This window comes from Hypanus sabinus, chromosome 8 (genome assembly GCF_030144855.1).
Source record: "Hypanus sabinus isolate sHypSab1 chromosome 8, sHypSab1.hap1, whole genome shotgun sequence".
NCBI lineage: Eukaryota > Metazoa > Chordata > Chondrichthyes > Myliobatiformes > Dasyatidae > Hypanus > Hypanus sabinus.
In genome coordinates, this window is record NC_082713.1 from 25,170,623 (window position 1) to 25,188,600 (window position 17,978).

The 17,978-nt window shown below is 42.9% G+C and overlaps 1 protein-coding gene across 1 annotated transcript in view; it reads left to right on the forward strand.

Moving 5' to 3' along the window:
- The first annotated feature begins 3,536 nt into the window (after nt 1–3,536).
- LOC132397983 (monocarboxylate transporter 8-like) overlaps nt 3,537–17,978 on the forward strand; it is a 79,132-nt gene continuing 64,690 nt past the window's right edge. Inside the window, exon 1 of the mRNA XM_059976838.1 lies at nt 3,537–4,287. Within this exon, the coding sequence (XP_059832821.1) occupies nt 4,014–4,287 (274 nt within the window). The 5' untranslated portion in view covers nt 3,537–4,013. The remainder of the gene's footprint in view (nt 4,288–17,978) is intronic.

A 17,978-nucleotide genomic window follows, 5' to 3' on the forward strand; every position in this document is an offset into this window, starting at 1 on the left:
CTCTGGTATTTCATAAGAACATGTGTAGCGGTCAGTGCAATACTATTCCAGCTCGGGTCACTCCTGAGTTCAATTCTGTCACCGTCTGTAATGAGATTGTATGTTCTTGCTGTGGTTTTCTGCAGATGATCCTGTTTCTGCACACAGTAAACCTATATGGTTAGTAGGTTAATTAGTCACTGTAAATTGTCCTGGGATCAGGCTAGTGATAAATAGGTGGGTTGCTGGGTGGTGTGGCTTGATGAGCCAGGTGGGCCTGTTCTGCACTGTATCAATAGATAAACAGACAAATACAAGTAGAACAACAACATACACAAAATGCTGGTGGAACACAGCAGGCCAGGCAGCTCTCGTCAGGTCTTGGCCCGAAACGTCGACTGTACTTCTCCTATAGATGCTGCCTGGCCTGCTGTGTTCCACCAGCATTTTGTGTGTGTTTGTTGTTTGAATTTCCAGCATCTGCAGATTTCCTCGTGTTTGCAAATACAGGTAGAAACTGCCTTACGCAATCAGTCCCCTGCCTGTCACACTATTCAGTATGATAATAACTAATATTTCACCATAGCACATGTCTGTACTAGTCCTGTATTCCTTGAATCCTTTAACCTTTGGATATTTATCTCTTGGATATGCAGCAGTCAGCAACTGAGCCTGCACAGCTCTCTTGGGTAGCGAGTTCTACAGGTTCACTGCTCTGAATGGAGGAATCCCATGTGCCCCGAGCTGTCAGCTCTTTATTCTCAGACTGTAACCTCTTCCACACACTCCAGACAGGGGAAATATTTGAATGTCTCCATTCGTTTCAATTCAAGAGAGCATATGCTCAGCCTGCATTCTCTCTTTATTCCCTTACCTTCACCAACCCTGATACTATTTCCAAAACCAAAGTCACTCATCATAATCCTAGAACCATCCTTTCTCATCTTTTTTTCTTCCCCACAAACCCCACCTCTTTCTCCCTCCCAAAAACAAGACCAGGTATGCCCTTTTCAAGTCCCAGTTCATTGGAAAAGGTGTACATACACAAGGCTTTTCGTAGTACACCTGTAGAAGTTTGCAAGGGTCTTTGATCATATACCAATCTCCACAAACTAATTAATTCTCTCCAATGGATTTTACATTCATTTTGCATATTTCCCAAATATGGAATATTTCAGGTTTGTCACCTTGCAACCATATCTCTGTAATGCATTTACAGTTTGTAAATCAAACCTTTTATATCTACTTTTGACACTAATTTATCAACATTGTTATGAATTCAGATAAAGACTCTTTGTCTTCTCTGTACCTTCCTTCCACGTTATATTTTGTTATTTCCCCATCTCTAAATTTCTAATTCTTTTCCCCCCAGATCTGAACCCTATCCACTCCCAAAGACTCACAGAGCCTATAACAGTCAAGTAAGTATTTCTGAAGTGTCGATGCTCGAAATGCAGGTACAAGTAGGAAATGTATCAACTTGTCAAGAATAATAGGGAGGAGAACTGGAAAAGAAGTAGGAGCAAATGGTTTGGGATCAAATTGTCTGACAGAGGGTCTACAATTATTTGTTCTTTAAAGAATGTTGCTGTATGAAAATGACTTCTCCGTGGATTGTCATCTTGTTGTGGTGGAGAAGCTTGTGTGGTCCTGAGATCCCGAGAGCGATGCCGTCTGGAGCTATGCTCCTGGTAGGGTCACCCCTGGCGGTAAGGTCGAGGGTGACGTCCCTGACAAAGAACAATCCAACCAAGACCTCGACGGTGGAACAGACGGATGAAGTTACTTCAAACTCAACAGCTGTGAAGGCGGATGAAGGCTGCAACAAATCCATCAGCTCCAATCGTCGTGGCTTCCATGTCACTGGAATCACTTGGTTGATTTGTGAAGTATCGTGTGCTTCTTGGAGTGCAACATCAAGTACACGTTAAACAAATACACGCACAGACATCTTCGCTCTGTGGGCCACATCTTAAATAAATCAACGGAACTAAGACCCATCATCCTCGACCTCAAGTGATAGCCACAACAACAATGAAATGAAATGAAATGGGGAAATCATCTCATGAGCTCAGTGTTAACTGTACAATCAGTGTTTTTGGGAGTGGGTTTAATGATAAAAACTAGTTAGTTTTTAAGGTATAATGTGGGAATAAAGGAGGCCTTTTCTGCTTGGCTGCCACTGACTAGTGGTATTTGGCAGGAGTCAGTGTTGGGACCCTTGTCATGTTATATGTCAATGATTTGGATGACAGGATTGATGGCTTTGTGGGCAAGGTTTGCGGTTGTTACAAAGTTAGATGGGGAGCAGATAGTATTGAGGAAGCAGGGAGCAGATGAGGAGGATGGGCAAAAATGTGGCAGATGGAATACAGTGTAGGGGAAGTGTATGGTCATGCACTTCGGCAGAAAAGTTAAAGACATGGACTATTTTCTAAACTAGGAGTAAATTCAGAAATGAAAGGTTCAAAAGGACATGGGAGTCCTTGTGCAGGATTCTCTAAAGGTTAACTTGCAGTTTGAGTCAGTGGTAAGGAAGGCAAATGCTATTATTCATTTCAAAAGGACTTAAGTGTAAAAGCAAGGATGTAATGCTAAGGCTTTATAAGGTATTGAGCAGACTGCACTTGGAGTGTTGGGCCTTTGGCCTTTTATCTACCAAAGGATGTGCTGCTATTGGAGCGAATGCAGAGTAACAATGATTCCAGTAATGAAGGAGTTAACACATGAGGAGTTTTTGATGGTGTTGGATCTGTACCCGCTGGAGTGTACATGAGTGGAGTGGGGTGGGGTGGGGGGGAAGCGGAGCGGGATTTAATTGAAACCTATGGATTACTGAAAGGCCTGGATAGGGTGATGTGACAAGGATGTTTCCTGTAGTGGATGAGTGGGAGACCAGAGGGCACAGCCTCAGAATACAAAGGCGTCTCTTTAGAACAGAGATGTCTTTCTTTAGCTAGAGGGTGGTGAATCTGTGGAGTTCATTGCCATGGCTGGGTACGGAGGCCAAGTCATTGGGTATATTTTAAATGTCATTTGATAGGTTCTTAATTAATAAGGACAACAATGGTTATAGGGAGCAGGCCGGAGTATGGGGTTCAGAGTGATAATAGATCAGTCACGACGGAATGGCAGAGCAGACTCGATGAGCCGAGTAACTCATTCTGCTGCTATAGTTTACGGTAAAAAAAATTAATATCCGACAAAATGAGAACTAGTAAGAACAGAAGAAGGCTGAAGACTTGTCGGGAATTCCGTGTTCATCTTCAGAGAGAGAATCCGAGCTGGAGTCTGCGGCTCCCAGCATCTACTGCCTTAACGCTGTAAGAGAAAAGTGGGCTCAGAATCCAGCTGCTTGATATACGAGGAGAATACTGCGGACAACGGACGCATTAAATTAACCCAGGAGAGCGACCGCTGGGAGAGAACTATTTTGACTCAAGAGGGCGAGCACATTGCCTGTGAGTGTATTTGCAGAACTCCGCTCCGTCGTTACTGAATGGGTGAAGAGTTGTGGGAGAGGCGGAGCTGTCGCTGATTAACTGGGATCGAGCACGCTTCCTGTTTATCAGTATCCCGAGGGACTGGATGTTGTAGGAAATTAGTTTTGCCGTCAGATGTGTTACTGGAACCCGGCTATCTCGCCAGCGTTTTCCCGTGTTTTCGCATTAAAATGGGGCCAGAGGCGGAGTTTCCGCCTGTCTGGGGATTTGTTTTCTCTGTCGTTGATTGATTCGGTAGTTGCGTTGATTCTGGCGGCCGGCCCAATCAGTGAAGGACAAGGGCAGGGGGCCGATTTACACCTGATTTTCGAGCATAAAATGATTACAGAACGCTAACCCCGATCAGTCGATTTATGTTCGAGCTTCGCTGTGGTTCGAGGACGCCAGTTACATGTGAATAAAACAGCCACATTACATAAAAGCAGTGGCTGTAATTTACACCCTTCGGCCAAGGGAACGTCACCCAGAGTGTGTAGCGAGTACTTTCCTGTCTTGTCTAGAGGAACGGACGCGGAGGACTCAGCTGAGCAGATGTCGGAATCTGCCGAGGATAGGGTGGAGGGAACAGTGCAAGCGGAGGAGGTGCCCGGCTGCAAAGAAGCCCCACAGCCGGAGGCTGTCTCGCCGTCCGCTCCCCAGCCAACTTACCAAGTGCCCGATGGTGGCTTCGGCTGGGTCGTGGTGTTTGCGGCCACCTGGTGCAGCGGTTCCATCTTCGGCATCCAAAACTCATTCGGGATTCTCTTCTTGATGTTCCTGAAGGAGATGGAGGACAAGGGGGACCCCAGCCTTCTCTTTAAGACGGGTGAGTGCGGATTGCCTGCTTTCTCCCAGTTACCAGTTCCGCGCGTGTTACCATCAAGTGTATAACTAATCTGCACCTCCAGTCCCTTTCGAAATGAGTTCAGTTCAAATACCCAGCATTGTCATTTAACCACGCACGTGTATATCGCCAAACGAAACCAAGTTCCTGCAGACCAAGGTACACAACGAAGTATGTATAACTGCGCACAATCCATTAAGTAATATTGCTGCAAATGAATAACAAATAATAAAGTATATTCCAGAAGATTGGCATTTGGCAAGAAGTGCATTTATGACAGGAGTTTAAAAAATAAACAGTATAACACTCCACTAAGGTTAGTGACAGAAAGGGGGACGATAATCCCCAATTATTTTGTGCCTGATACAAAGCAATGGTCAAAACATCCCAGATTTTCCTAAAAGGAATGGAAGTTGAAATTTCTGGAAGCACCCAGGCAGGTGGACTAGGATCAGAGAGAGTGTGTTTCTCTCTGCGGAAGTATTCCCAGTGCTCTCCAGAGTCTGCTTCAGCTTGTGCTTGGAAGTACGCACCACCTTGTATATGATGTTTCAATGTGATGGGATCAGATGTGGAATTTATTGCAAACAAATGGCCACTAAGTTTGCTGGTTGGAGTTGGGGTAGGTATGGATTCCAGAATTTTACAGGAGGTGGAGGCCAAACGAGGCAGGAAAGCTTAAGGCACGGTTTCGTGTGCTTGCGTCCATCTTCTACAGCTGTGCAAACCAACCGTTGCTCTGAGCAGGAAATTTTTACATGGCCTGAAATCTGTGCGGCTCTTTAATAAAGCACGTTATAAATGAGTATTCCAGCTGAGAGGCAACAAAGGCTATGTGTGCACCGGCATTTCACTTGCTGCACAACTACAGCTCAGAGGGTGCCGTGGACACGTCACAACTTCTCAGCAGGCTGAATGGACTGTAAACTGCAGAGAAGCTCTTGGTCAGAGTACTTGTAGTTTGGTGGACACTCAGAGCATCTTGAGATAACCTCCACTTTCTCCATTATTGTCATGTTCCCTGCCAATTTTGATGACCACACCTATTATATTTGGGGAAAGGGAAGCTGCAAGCGGTTGTGGAAATCATGTTTAATGTAAATAATGATTTTAAATAAAATTTGCTATAAATAAACAGCTTTTGGCTTTTTACTTTTTTAAAAACTAATTTTTTTTTGAATTAATGCCATTTTCTCTTTCGAAGTTTTGATTAGATCCATGTATTGCTTGCCAACTCTTGCCTCCTCCCGCTCCCTCACCACTTTATAGGGGCTATCTGTCCTATTTCATTTCTGAGGAATGGTCTCGAACCGAATCATCCACTTCTCTTCATAGAGGCTGCCTAACCTGCTGAGTTCCTCCAGCAACATTTTTTTCTCCTCTTCACTCCAGATTCCAGTCTCTTCTGCTTCTGTGACCAAAGGTTCTATTCATCAAAGACATTTAACACCAACAAAACATTTCCTCGGTTCTTCCCTATTGAGGGGCACTTGAAACGGGAGGCCACCTAAAGGTTTTCTAGTTGTTAAGATTATGCATTTTTGAGCTAGTCTATTAAGTTGAGTTTATTGTCACATGCACAAATACAGGTAAAGTACAACAAGTAATTCTCCTGGTATCATTGGCATCATTTACCCTACATTCAATATAAATTAAACTGGTTGTTTGAAACACTCGGATAAAAGTTGAAAGACTGTAGTAATGAAATACATAAAGAAAAAGATGAGCCTAGAGATCAAACTGTGACATTTCTTTAACAGTGAAGTAGTTACTGCAGTTCAAAAATGCCCTTTCTTTTGAATTCCCATTGGTCTTTGAAGGCATTTTGGGTGTGTTTTAGCACATAATCAAAAACTTTTTTTAATACAGCACAGTTAAGGGCCTTCCAGGCCAATGAGCCCCTGCCGCTCAATTATACCCTTGTGACCAATTAACCTACTAACCAGAATGTCTTTGGAAGGTGGGAGGAAACTGGAGCACCCAGAGGAAATCCTCATGGTCATGGGGGAACGTGCAAATTCCTTACAGACAGCAACGGGGATTGAACCTGGGTTTCTTGTGCTGTAATGGTGTTGTGCTAACCACTTCATTGCAGTGCCGGGCACTGTTCTATAGTGGTTAGCACAACACGAATGCAGCTCGGAGTTTGAGTTCAGAGTTCAGTTCCAGCATCCTTTACAAGAAAGTTTGTATGCTCTTCCCACGTGTACATGGGTTTTCTCCGCGTGCTCCGGTTTCCTCCCACAGTCTCAAAGACCTGCCAGTTACCAGGTTAATTGGTCATTGGAAATTGTCCTGTGATTAGGCTAGGGTTAAATCGATGGGTTGGTGGGCAGGAAGGGGCTGTTCCATGCTGTATCTTTGAAGGGCCTCTTTTGTTTGGGTGGGTTTACCATAGAAGTTGTGTCCCATCTGTCTATGTGATACATAGACCAGGACAGTGCGATATGGAGAGCAAGCTGTTGCCCATGCAGGAGGCTCCTATGCAGCTGATGAATCTAAAGATGCAGCAGAGATTGATGCAGTTTGGCACTAGCAGTGTCATAGGAGTTGCCAGTTAGTATTGAACTCAACTTAGGACTACTTTGGGACTCCAGCTCCAGAATTTTCCTTGCAGTTTACTCCCAGTACCTCCGTGAGTAGATATAGCTTCAAGTTAGTAGTGGCAGTTTGAGATCAGAATTTTCCTTTTCCAGGTGAGCTGCCAACTACAGCCAACGAGCCCCATCTGCCTGAAGCTATATCTCTGAAATGAAATAAGTAAGTACTGAGAAAGGTTCTGTAACATGTCTTTGACCAATAAAATTTCTGTCTCTCTCACAGATGCTTTCTGACCTGCTAAGAGTTCCCAGCAGCTTGTTTTACCTTCTGGTTTACAGAATTTTACTCTTCAGTGCTGTTCCATGAATTTTCAAACCACGTTTGGAAGATCAGTTGATCTTGATATAAAATCCCTTCAGTTTTCCCCCTAACAGAGGACTCAGAAGGGGGAATGATTCTGTTGCTGCTGTGGTGCTATTAAAAGCAGACTTGAACAAGTATCATAGATGCTGTTTGACCTAACAAGTTCCTCCAGCATTTTATGTGTGTTGCTACCAATTTAAAAAGGCTTTATTTGTCATACGTGCACCGAAGCATATAGTGAAATGTGTCTTTTGCATCAAATCAAATCTGTGAGTATTGCACTGAGCAGCCTGCCTGTGTCGCCACACTGCCTGTGTCGCCACACTGCCTGTGCCAACGTAGCAAGCCTATAACTCACTAACCCTAACCTATGCACCTCTGAATGTGGGGAGGAAACTGGAGCACTCTAGGAAACCGCAAGGCTACGGGGAGAACGTACAAACTCCTTACAGGCTGCAGCAGGAACCGAACCCTGATCTTGCAGCTGGCAATGTAAAGCATTGTGCTTGGAATACGTACACAACGCTGGAAGAACTCAGCAGGTCAGGCAGCATTCGTGAGAAAAGAGTAGCCAACGTTTCGGGCTGAGACCCTTCATCAGAAAGGGTTCCTGATTCCTGATGAAGGGTCTCAGCCCGAAACGTTGGCTACTCTTTTCTCACGGATGCTGCCTGACCTGCTGAGTTCTTCCAGCGTTGTGTACGTATTCTTTGATCCACAGCATCTGCAGTTGTATTTTTGTGTTTTTAAAGCATTGTGCTAACTGCTACTCTAGCATGCTGCTCCTTGTTCGAATAGAATACAGAAAATAAAATGACTTGCTACCAAGCCCTCCAGCACTTGTGTTTTGAACTAAAGCATTTTGCTTCAAATCTAGGCAACTGCACTCAGTGGCCACTTTATTAGGTGCAGGAGTGGAACCGGGCATGGACTTTGCGGTACCCATCCACTTCAAGGTTCGGCGTGTTGCGCATTCATAGTTGTTATTCTGTACACCACTGTAATATATGTCTTTTTATTTTGAGCTACTGTTGTTATCTTGAACCAGTCTGGCTATTCTTCTCTAACTTCTTAAAAAGGCATTTTCACCTACAATGCCGCTTTCACTTTTTTTTTAATTGTTCTCTGTTGTCTGTGAAACTCCTGGGAGATCAGCACTTTCTGAGATAATCAAATTCCACAGTCAAGGTCATATAAATTATACTTCTTCCCCAATCTGATGTTTGGTCTGAGCAACAACTGAATCTCCTAAACAGATCTACATGTTTTTTATGCATCGAATTGCAGCCACCTGTTTGGCTGATGTTGCTAACGATGTAACCTACTCGAGAAACGGCTTAGAATTTCCCTACCACATAGCTCTCTATTTTTATAAGCTCCATGCACCTATCTAGAATTTCTTTTTGAACCTTTTGGAGTCGAGCACAATGGTGCTAGTAAGTCCAACTATGTTTAGAGTGTGCTCTTTTCTTCCTGCTTAAAATAATTTAGTTGAAATTTGTTTGTGAAAAACAGTATGGTGAGATTTTGAAACAATTTATGGAAGTACTTTGAGATGCTAATATAATTTGCAGAGGGAATTCCATATGAGCTAGCTATCACCTCAGGGTAAAGTTGTTCCTTGATTTTAATTTATTTCTTTTTCAGGATACAGGCATCAGCAACAAGGCCAGCATTTTTAGCCCGTCCCTGAGAAACCGGCAGAGGGAAAACACTGCCCTGTGTCCACCAGGACTATATGTTGTCTACAGAGCATTAATTTGCTCTATTCCTACTTTATGCTCCCACATTTGCATCTATTGCTCGCACCCTGTATCCAAGATTCTATCTCACCATCTTGTCTTTGAGCTTCTGATGTACTACAACTTCCTAAAGTGCTTATCAACCTACTCAGGAGGGAATCACTTTGCCGAGTCAGTGGAGTTGGTTTTGGGAACTCCGGGACTGCAAAGTTGTGGGGACAGCTTGGCACATCACAAAAAGCAACCTCCCCTTCATGAACTCTGTCTACATTTCTCACAGCCCAGAGAAAGCAACCAACATAATCAAAGACTTCACCCAATCCAGATATTCTTGCTTTTACCCCCTTCCCATCAGGCAGATGATATGAAAGCATATACCATCAGGTTCAAGGGTAGCTTCTGTTCTTCTGTCATTGGGCCATAAGCTGTATGAGCAGAATTAGGCCATTTGGCCCATGGAGTCTGCTCCGCCATTTTCCTCTCAGTCCTGATCTCCTGCTTTCTCCCTGTATCCCTGTATGCTATGAACAATCAAGAATCTATCAGCACACACAAAATGCTGGTGAAATCAGCAAGCCAGGCAGCATCTATGGAGAAGAGTACAATCGACATAGAAACATAGAAAATAGGTGCAGGAGTAGGCCATATGGCCCTTCAAGCCTGCACTGCCATTCAGTGTGATCATGGCTGATCATCCAACTCAGAACCCTGTACCTGCTTTCTCTCCATACCCCCGATCCCTTTAGCCACAAGGGCCATATCTAACTCCCATTTAAATATAGCCAATGAACCGGCCTCAACTGTTTCCTGTGGCAGAGAATTCCACAGATTCACCACTCTCTGTGTGAAGAAGTTTTTCCTCATCTCGGTTCTAAAAGGCTTCCCTTTATCCTTAAGCTGTGACCCCTCGTTCTGGACTTCCCCAACATCGGAAACAATCTTCCTGCATCTAGCCTGTCCAATCCCTTTAAAATTTTTTATGTTTCAATAAGATCCCCCTTCGATCTTCTAAATTCCAGCGAGTATAAGCCTAGTCAATCCAGTCTTTCTTCATACGAAAGTCCTGCCATCCCAGGAATCAATCTGGTGAACTTTTTTTGTACTCCCTCTGTGGCAAGAATGACTTTCCTCAGATTGGGGGAACAAAACTACACACAATACTCCAGGTGTGGTCTCACCAAGGCCTTGTACAACTGCAGTAGAACCTCCCTGCTCCTGTACTCGAATCCTCTTGCTATGAATGCCAACATACCATTTGCCTTTTTCACCACCTGCTGTACCTGCATGCCCACCTTCAATGACTGGTGTACAATGACACCCAGGTCTCGTTGCATCTTCCCTTTTCCTAATCGGCCACCATTCAGATAATAATCTGTTTTCCTGTTCTTGCAACCAAAGTGGATAACCTCACATTTATCCACATTAAATCGCATCTGCCATGAATTTGCCCACTCACCTAACCTATCCAAGTCACCCTGCATCCTCCTCACAGCTAACACTGCCACCTAGCTTCGTGTCATCCGCAAACTTGCTGCATTTAATTCCCTCCTCTAAATCATTAATATATATTGTAAACAACTGGGGTCCCAGCACTGATCCTTGCGGTACCCTGCTAGTCACTGCCTGCCATTCTGAAAAGGCCCTGTTTATTCCCACTCTTTGCTTCCTGTCTGCCAACCAATTCTCTATCCACATCAATACCATACCCCCAATACCATGTGCTTTAAGTTTGCACACTAATCTCCTGTGTGGGACCTTGTCAAAAGCTTTTTGAAAATCCAAATATACCACATCCTCTGGCTCTCCCCAATCCACTCTACTAGTTACATCCTCAAAAAATTCTATAAGATTCGTCAGACATGATTTTCCTTTCACAAATCCATGCTGACTTTGTCCGATGATTTCACTTCTTTCCAAATGCGCTGTTATCACATCTTTGATAACCGACTCTAGCATTTTCCCCACCACCGATGTCAGACTAACCGGTCTATAATTCCCCGGTTTTTCTCTCCCTCCTTTTTCAAAAAGTGTGGTTACATTAGCCACCCTCCAATCCTCAGGAACTAATCCAGAATCTAAAGAGTTTTGAAATATTATCACTAATGCACCCACTATTTCTTGGGCTACTTCCTTAAGCACTCTGGGATGCAGACCATCTGGCCCTGGGATTTATCTGCCTTTAATCCCTTCAATTTCCCTAACACCACTTCCCTACTAACATGTATTTCCCTCAGTTCCTCCATCTCACTAGACCCTCGGTCCCCTACTATTTCCGAAAGATTATTTATATCCTCCTTAGTGAAGACAGAACCAAAGTAGTTATTCAATTGGTCTGCCGTGTCCTTGTTCCCCATGATCAATTCACCTGTTTCTGACTGTAAGGGACCTATATTTGTCTTAACCAGTATTTTTCTTTTCACATATCTATAAATGCTTCTACAGTCAGTTTTTATGTTCCCTGCCAGCTTTCTCTCATAATCTTTTATCCCTTTCCTAATTAAGCCCTTTGTCCTCCTCTGCTGGACTCTGAATTTCTCCCAGTCCTCAGGTGTATGCTTTTTCTGCCTAATTTGTATGTTTCTTCTTTGGAATTGATACTATCCCTAATTTCCCTTGTCAGCCACGGGTGCACTACCTTCCCTAGTTTATTCTTTTGCCAAACTGGGATGAAAAATTGTTGTAGTTCATCCATGTGATCTTTAAATGCTTGCCATTGCATATCCACCGTCAACCCTTGAAGTATCATTTGTCAGTCTGTCTTGGCTAATTCACGTCTCATACCTTCAATGTTACCCTTCTTTAAGTTCAGAACCTTTGTTTCTGAATTAATTATGTCACTCTCCATCTTAATGAAGAATTCCACCATATTATGGTCACTCTTACCCAAGGGGCCTTGCACAACAAGATTGCTAACTAACGCTTCCTCATTGCTCGGGCTGAGCCCGGTCTTGGCTCGAAATATCAACCGTACTCTTTTCCATAGATACTGCCAGGCTTCCTGAGCTCCTCTAGCATTTTGTGTGTGTTGCTAGGATTTCCAGCATGTGCAGTTTTTCTCTTGTTCAAAAATCTATCAACCGCTGCCTTAAATATACCTAAAGAATTGGCCTCCAAAGTTGCCTGTGGCAAAGAATTCCACAGATTCACCACTCTCTGGCTAAAGAAATTCCTCCTTGTCTCCATTCTAAAAGGACACCTGTCTATTCTGAGGCTGTGTCCTCTAGTCTTAGACTCTCCCACCATAGGAAAACCCTCTCCACATCTGCTCTATCAAGGCCTTTCACCATTCAATTGGTTTTAATGAGGCCTCCTTGTACGATAAAGTGAACTTTTGACCTCACAATCTACCTTGTAGTGGGCTTAAAGGATTTTCAAAGTATTTGTCACACATACATCAAAGCACAAAGTGAAATGTGTCATTTGCATCAAATCAGTGAGGATTGTGCTGGAGAGTCTGCAGGTGCAACCATTGGCACTAGCATATCATGCCCACAACTCACTACCCCTAACCATGTATCTTTGAAACGTAGGAGAAAACCGGATCGCTCAAAGGAGACCCACTTGTTCATGGGGAGAATGTACAACTCCTTACGATAATCAGCAGGAATTGAACCCTGATTGGTGATTGTGGTGCTATAATAGTTTAACATTAATTATTATGCTACTGTACTTTGCACCTTATTGTCTGAGTACACTGTATTTCACTGTAGCTGTTGCACTTTATTCTGCATTATGTTATTGTTTTCCATTGTACTACCTCAGTGCACAGATACGATGAAATCATCTGTATGCATGACATGCAAAACTTAAGTTTCTCACAATAGCTTGGTTCATGCGACAGTAACACATTTACCATTATATTGGCTTAAACATGTAAAGGTGGCAAGTGCAACAGGAAGCTTTTTATAGTATGCTGCTGAATTATTTTAAACTTCGAGAATAAAGATTGCAATTGTATACCTCAGCTGTCAATGTGAGGTGTAAACTTTGATTCACTGCGCTCTGATAAATTTACTTTGAACTTTGAATGCTGTTGAGATACAAAGTTCATATATGTCACCATATACAACCCTGAGATTCATTTTCTTGTGTGTATGCTCAATAAATGCATAATAGAATCTATGAAAGACCACACCAATTTGGGCATTCAATCACTGTGCAAAATACAAGCTGCAGAAGCAAAAAGAAACAAATAATACTACATAAATAAGCAATAAATATCGAGAACATGAGATGAAGAGTCCTTGAAAGTGAGCCCATAGGTTGTGGGAACAGATCAGTGTTGGTGTGAGTGAAGTTAACCTCTCTGGTTCAAGAGCCTGATGGTTGAGAGGTAACAACTGTTCCTGAGTTGCAGGTCCTGAGGCTCCTGTTTCACCTTCCTGATGGCAGCAGTGAAAGACACATATCCTGCGTGTCGGGGGTCCTTGATGATGGGTGCTGTTCTGCTGCAACAACACTGTGTCAATGTATTCAGTGGTGGGGAGGGCTTTACTTGCAATGGGCTGCATCATTTCAGAGCTTTTAATTAATAAAGTGCTTCACCAGGGCCATTGTCCAACAACATTATCCAACATATTGAGACATGTTGTCAAAGGCTTGGTAAATGAGTTTAAGGAGTGACTGGGGGAAACTCATGCAGTTGCGGTGAAACGCCACGCAGATGGCACCTGATGTCAGGACTCAACCCAGGTTTCTGATGCAGCAGGGTAGAAGTTCCACTAGCTATACTATTGTGCCATCTTATAGGATCATTGGACCACTCTGATCTTGGGTCATCTGATGTTGAAATCTCTATTTTAGCTCTTGTTGAATCTTGACCTGATTGTTCAATGCATTGAAGGGGCAAACTCAGTCGTTTCACTCTATGCAATGTATTTTGTCTTTTGCTTTCTTTAACCAGCTGAAATCTTTTACAAGATAGTTCTCCATTTCAAGTTGACTGCTGGCATTTCCATTGCCTTCCCTTAGAATTCCAGCGCCGACGCAGAGTTAGCTGACCCTGCTGTTTGTTGCTGTTTTTAGATACTGGTCTACACATATGAGATTTCAATTGTATCAGCCCAAAAGGTCCGTTTGGAGCTTAAACACCAATGCAAAGATACAGTTCTCTGTTGATCAGCCTTCTTCAGAATTCAAAGTCATCATATTCTCCCCTGAGGTTCATTTTCCTATGGGGATTCACAATAGAAACACAAAAGAATCAATGAGAAACTACATGCAAAAGTGGACAAACAACCATAATGCCCAGTTGCATAGTTTGGTGTTAGTAAAGATGCCATCTGAGCACGACACTGATAGATTAATCACAATGTTCTCTACCTTATTCTGTTTTTATTTTCCTCCGTATAATGCAATGTTTTTGGGCTGTTTGAGTTGAGCATGCTAAGTCTTGAATCTGACACCACTCTGACGATTCCCTACTTGTGTCAAAGTGTCATTTCTCACATAAAACCAGAAAATACTGGAAATGCTCAGCAGGGCAAGTAGCGTCTATGGAAAGAGAGAGTTAACATTTCAAATCTTTTAGTCAGTGTCGGAACTGGAGAGAAAACAAGTTGGTTTTTAGTAGTAGAGAAAGTCGGAAACAAATAGGTAAAAGAAACATGGATAACTTTACTCATCTCAACATGGAACTGATTGTACAACTGATGTTGTACATCACTATCACTCATGTTCCCTTCTTACTGCCTTTCTTTCTTTCATTGTTCTTCCTTCCTTTATTTCTTTTGCATTTCTTTGTTCTACTGGGAATGCCTGCAAGAAAATGAACCTCTGGGCAGTGCATAGTGGCATAAACACTCAGTTATTTACATCTACCTGCACACTTGCTTGTTAATGCAAATATCCAATCAGCCGATCGTGCATCTCGGAGACTGCTGATCTCCTGGGATTTTCACGCACAACGCTCTCAAGAGCAGCAGTTCCCAACCTCCTTTATGCCATGGACCCCTACCATTAACCAAAGGGTCCATGGACCCTGGGTTGGGAACCCCTTTTCACAGAGAATGGTGCAAAATAAAAACTAGAATAAAGCATCGAGTGAGCAGCAGTTCTGTGGGAAAAAATACCTTGTTAATGAGAAAGGTCAGAGGAGACTGGCCGGACTAGTTCAATCTGACAGTAGCTCAAGTAACCATGTGTTACAACAGTGGTATGCAGAAAAACATCTCTGAATGCACGGCATGTTGAACCTTGAAGTAAATTTGCTACAGCAGCAGAAGACCAGGAACATACACTCAGGCGGTACCTAATGAAGTGACAGCTGAATGTATGTACTTCAATAATAAATTTATTTTGAACTTTGGATTTTAGAACAAAATGGAAAGTATCTAATAGGGCAAGGCCAACTGACTCGAAGCAACTTGTGCAGAGGAGCAAATGGGATAGTACCTCGATCACTTGGTCAGCTTGCCTTTCGTATCTTTTTTGCTCTCTGCTAGATTTCACTATTTTACTGGTGTCCTAGCGAGCTTCTGCTGTTCTACCAACAGTCAAATCTCAAATGCCTGACTCCTATGACACGTTAACTAGTCAAGTATCAATTCCTGTGCTTGTTGATGGAGACTGATCCCCTGGATCTTGGTATTGATCTATTATTTTCATATAATAGATCTCTATTTAGGTCTCTATTCATTGGAGTGTAGAAGGTTGAGGGGGGATTTGATCGAGGTATTTAACATTTTGAGAGGGATAGATAGAGTTGACGTGAATAGGCTGTTTCCATTGAGAGTAGGGGAGAATCAAACGAGAGGACTTGATTTGAGAGTTAGGGGGCAGAAGTTTAAGGGAAACACGAGGGGGTATTTCTTTACTCAGAGAGTGATAGCTGTGTGGAATGAGCTTCCTGTAGAAGTAGTAGAGGCCAGTTCAGTTGTGTCATTTAAGGTAAAAAGGAGTGGAGGGTTATGGGCTAAGTGCGGGTAGGTGGGACTAGGTGAGATTAAGAGTTTGGCACGGACTAGGAGGGCCGAGATGGCCTGTTTCCGTGCTGTGATTGTTATATGGTTATAATGAAAAGTTTGTCTTGCATATAGATAAAATTATGATACGGTGCAAGGAGGTGACAAATAATGCAGAATAAAGAGTAAAAGCTCCAGAGAAAGTGCACTGCAGGTAACTGACAAACTGACAAAGATCACAGCACAGTAGATTGTGAAGTCAAGTCCATCTCATCATATAAGAGGCTGATAACAGTAAAATAGAAGCTGTCCTTGAGCCTGGCGCTATGCGCTTTCAGGCTTTTGTATCTTCTGTGGACGGGCGAGGACAGACTGCCAGGGGTGGACCTACATGTTAAATTGCTTGTTTGCACAGATATTTCCTGACCTGCTGAGCACTTGTTTTCTGTACTTCTGGTAAAGTTCTGATGGGAAGGAGGTACAAAGTTGATTGTTTCATTTTGAAATGAAAGCTGAAAATGTTGTAGGTGCTTTGGAGGTGTGGCAACAATGGAATCTGAATTGGAATTTGAAACCTAATGCTGGCTTTCCTGCCTCTTGCAATCATGTAGTCAAACAGTTTCCTGCCAGTCCCATTTAAGACATTTATATGATTCATCCTTGAAGGAGACAAGACTGCCAGTGATATTCCTGTGGTTCTCACAATTTGGAACTGTGCCCTGAATGAAACTGTTTTTCATTACTAAGTGGGATTTTTCTTTGGCTGCTATTGTATACATTCCCTCAAATAAATAAAACTCAATGGCCACTTCATTGGGTAAACCTACTCATTAATGCATATCAGCTAATCATATGGCAGCAAACCAATGGATAAAAGTATGCAGGCATGGTCAAAAGGTTCATTTGTTGTTCAGACAAAACATCAGAACGGGGAAGAAATGAGATCTCAGTGACATTGACTGTGGAGTGATTTTCAGTGCCAGATGGAGAGATTTGAGTATCTCAGAAAACAGCTGGTCTCCTGGGATTTTCATGAACAACACTTTTAAGTTTCAAGGGAATGGTGCAAATAAACAGAAAACAGTCAATGAGCTGCAGTTCTGTGGGAAAAGAAGCCTTGTTAATTAGAGAGGTCAGAGGAGAATGGGCAGACTGGTTAAAGCTGAGAGGAAGGTGAGAGTGATTCAAATAATCATGTGTTACAATAGTGGTGTGCAGAAGAACATCTTAGGACACACAACACATCTTGAAGTGAATGGTCCGTAGTAGCAGAGAACCACAACATGTTCCACTGCTTTACCTAATAAAGTGGCCACTGAGTGTAATTTTGCATAAATTCTCTCAATCACTAGTCCACAAAATAACACCCCCAATCTATATTTTTAAAACTCTGCCTCCTGGCAAATCCCCAGGGTGATAACTATTTTTTTCTCCCCCTACTGTCTTCTCTGTTTTCAAGTGGCGAATTAGTACCTCTTCAAAACTTCTGACAGAGGCAAGTTAAAATATTTTTTAAAATTATGTCTATTTTAAGGATATTGAACAAGCTGTACCTAATTACTCACCTTAAAAACAGCTAGGGGTTTGCCAGTAGTAAACTTGAAAATTAGATTGGTAGATTTCTGCTGGCTCAAAGGCAGAGGACAAAAGAACAGGAGTAGGCGGCCAGGCCCCTTGTGCCTGCATCATCATTGGCTGATCGATGTTCGTCTCACCTCCTCTTCTATGCTAGTTCCCCATAACCCTACTTCCTTCAAGTGGCTTTCAAATATTTATCTCCCTCCATCTCAAATGATCCAGCTCCAGCTATATCAGGGGCAGAGAAATCCAGATATTCACTGTCCTGAGAGAAGATATGTCTCAGTTGTAAATGACCACTACCTTACTGTGTAGCTGTGTTCCCTTGTTTGTGACTCTCCCACAAGTGGAAACATCTCAACATCTACCTTGTTAAGTCCCCTTGGGATCTTGTATGTTTGAATAAGGCCACTTCTCCTTCTTCTAAACTTCCAGGAATTCAGACCAAACCGCCTGGATTTTCTTGGTAGCAAGACCCTTTCACCCAGGAATTAGCTTGGCACCAATTAGCTTGTTAGGAATTGGAATTAGGAGTTAGGAATTAAGA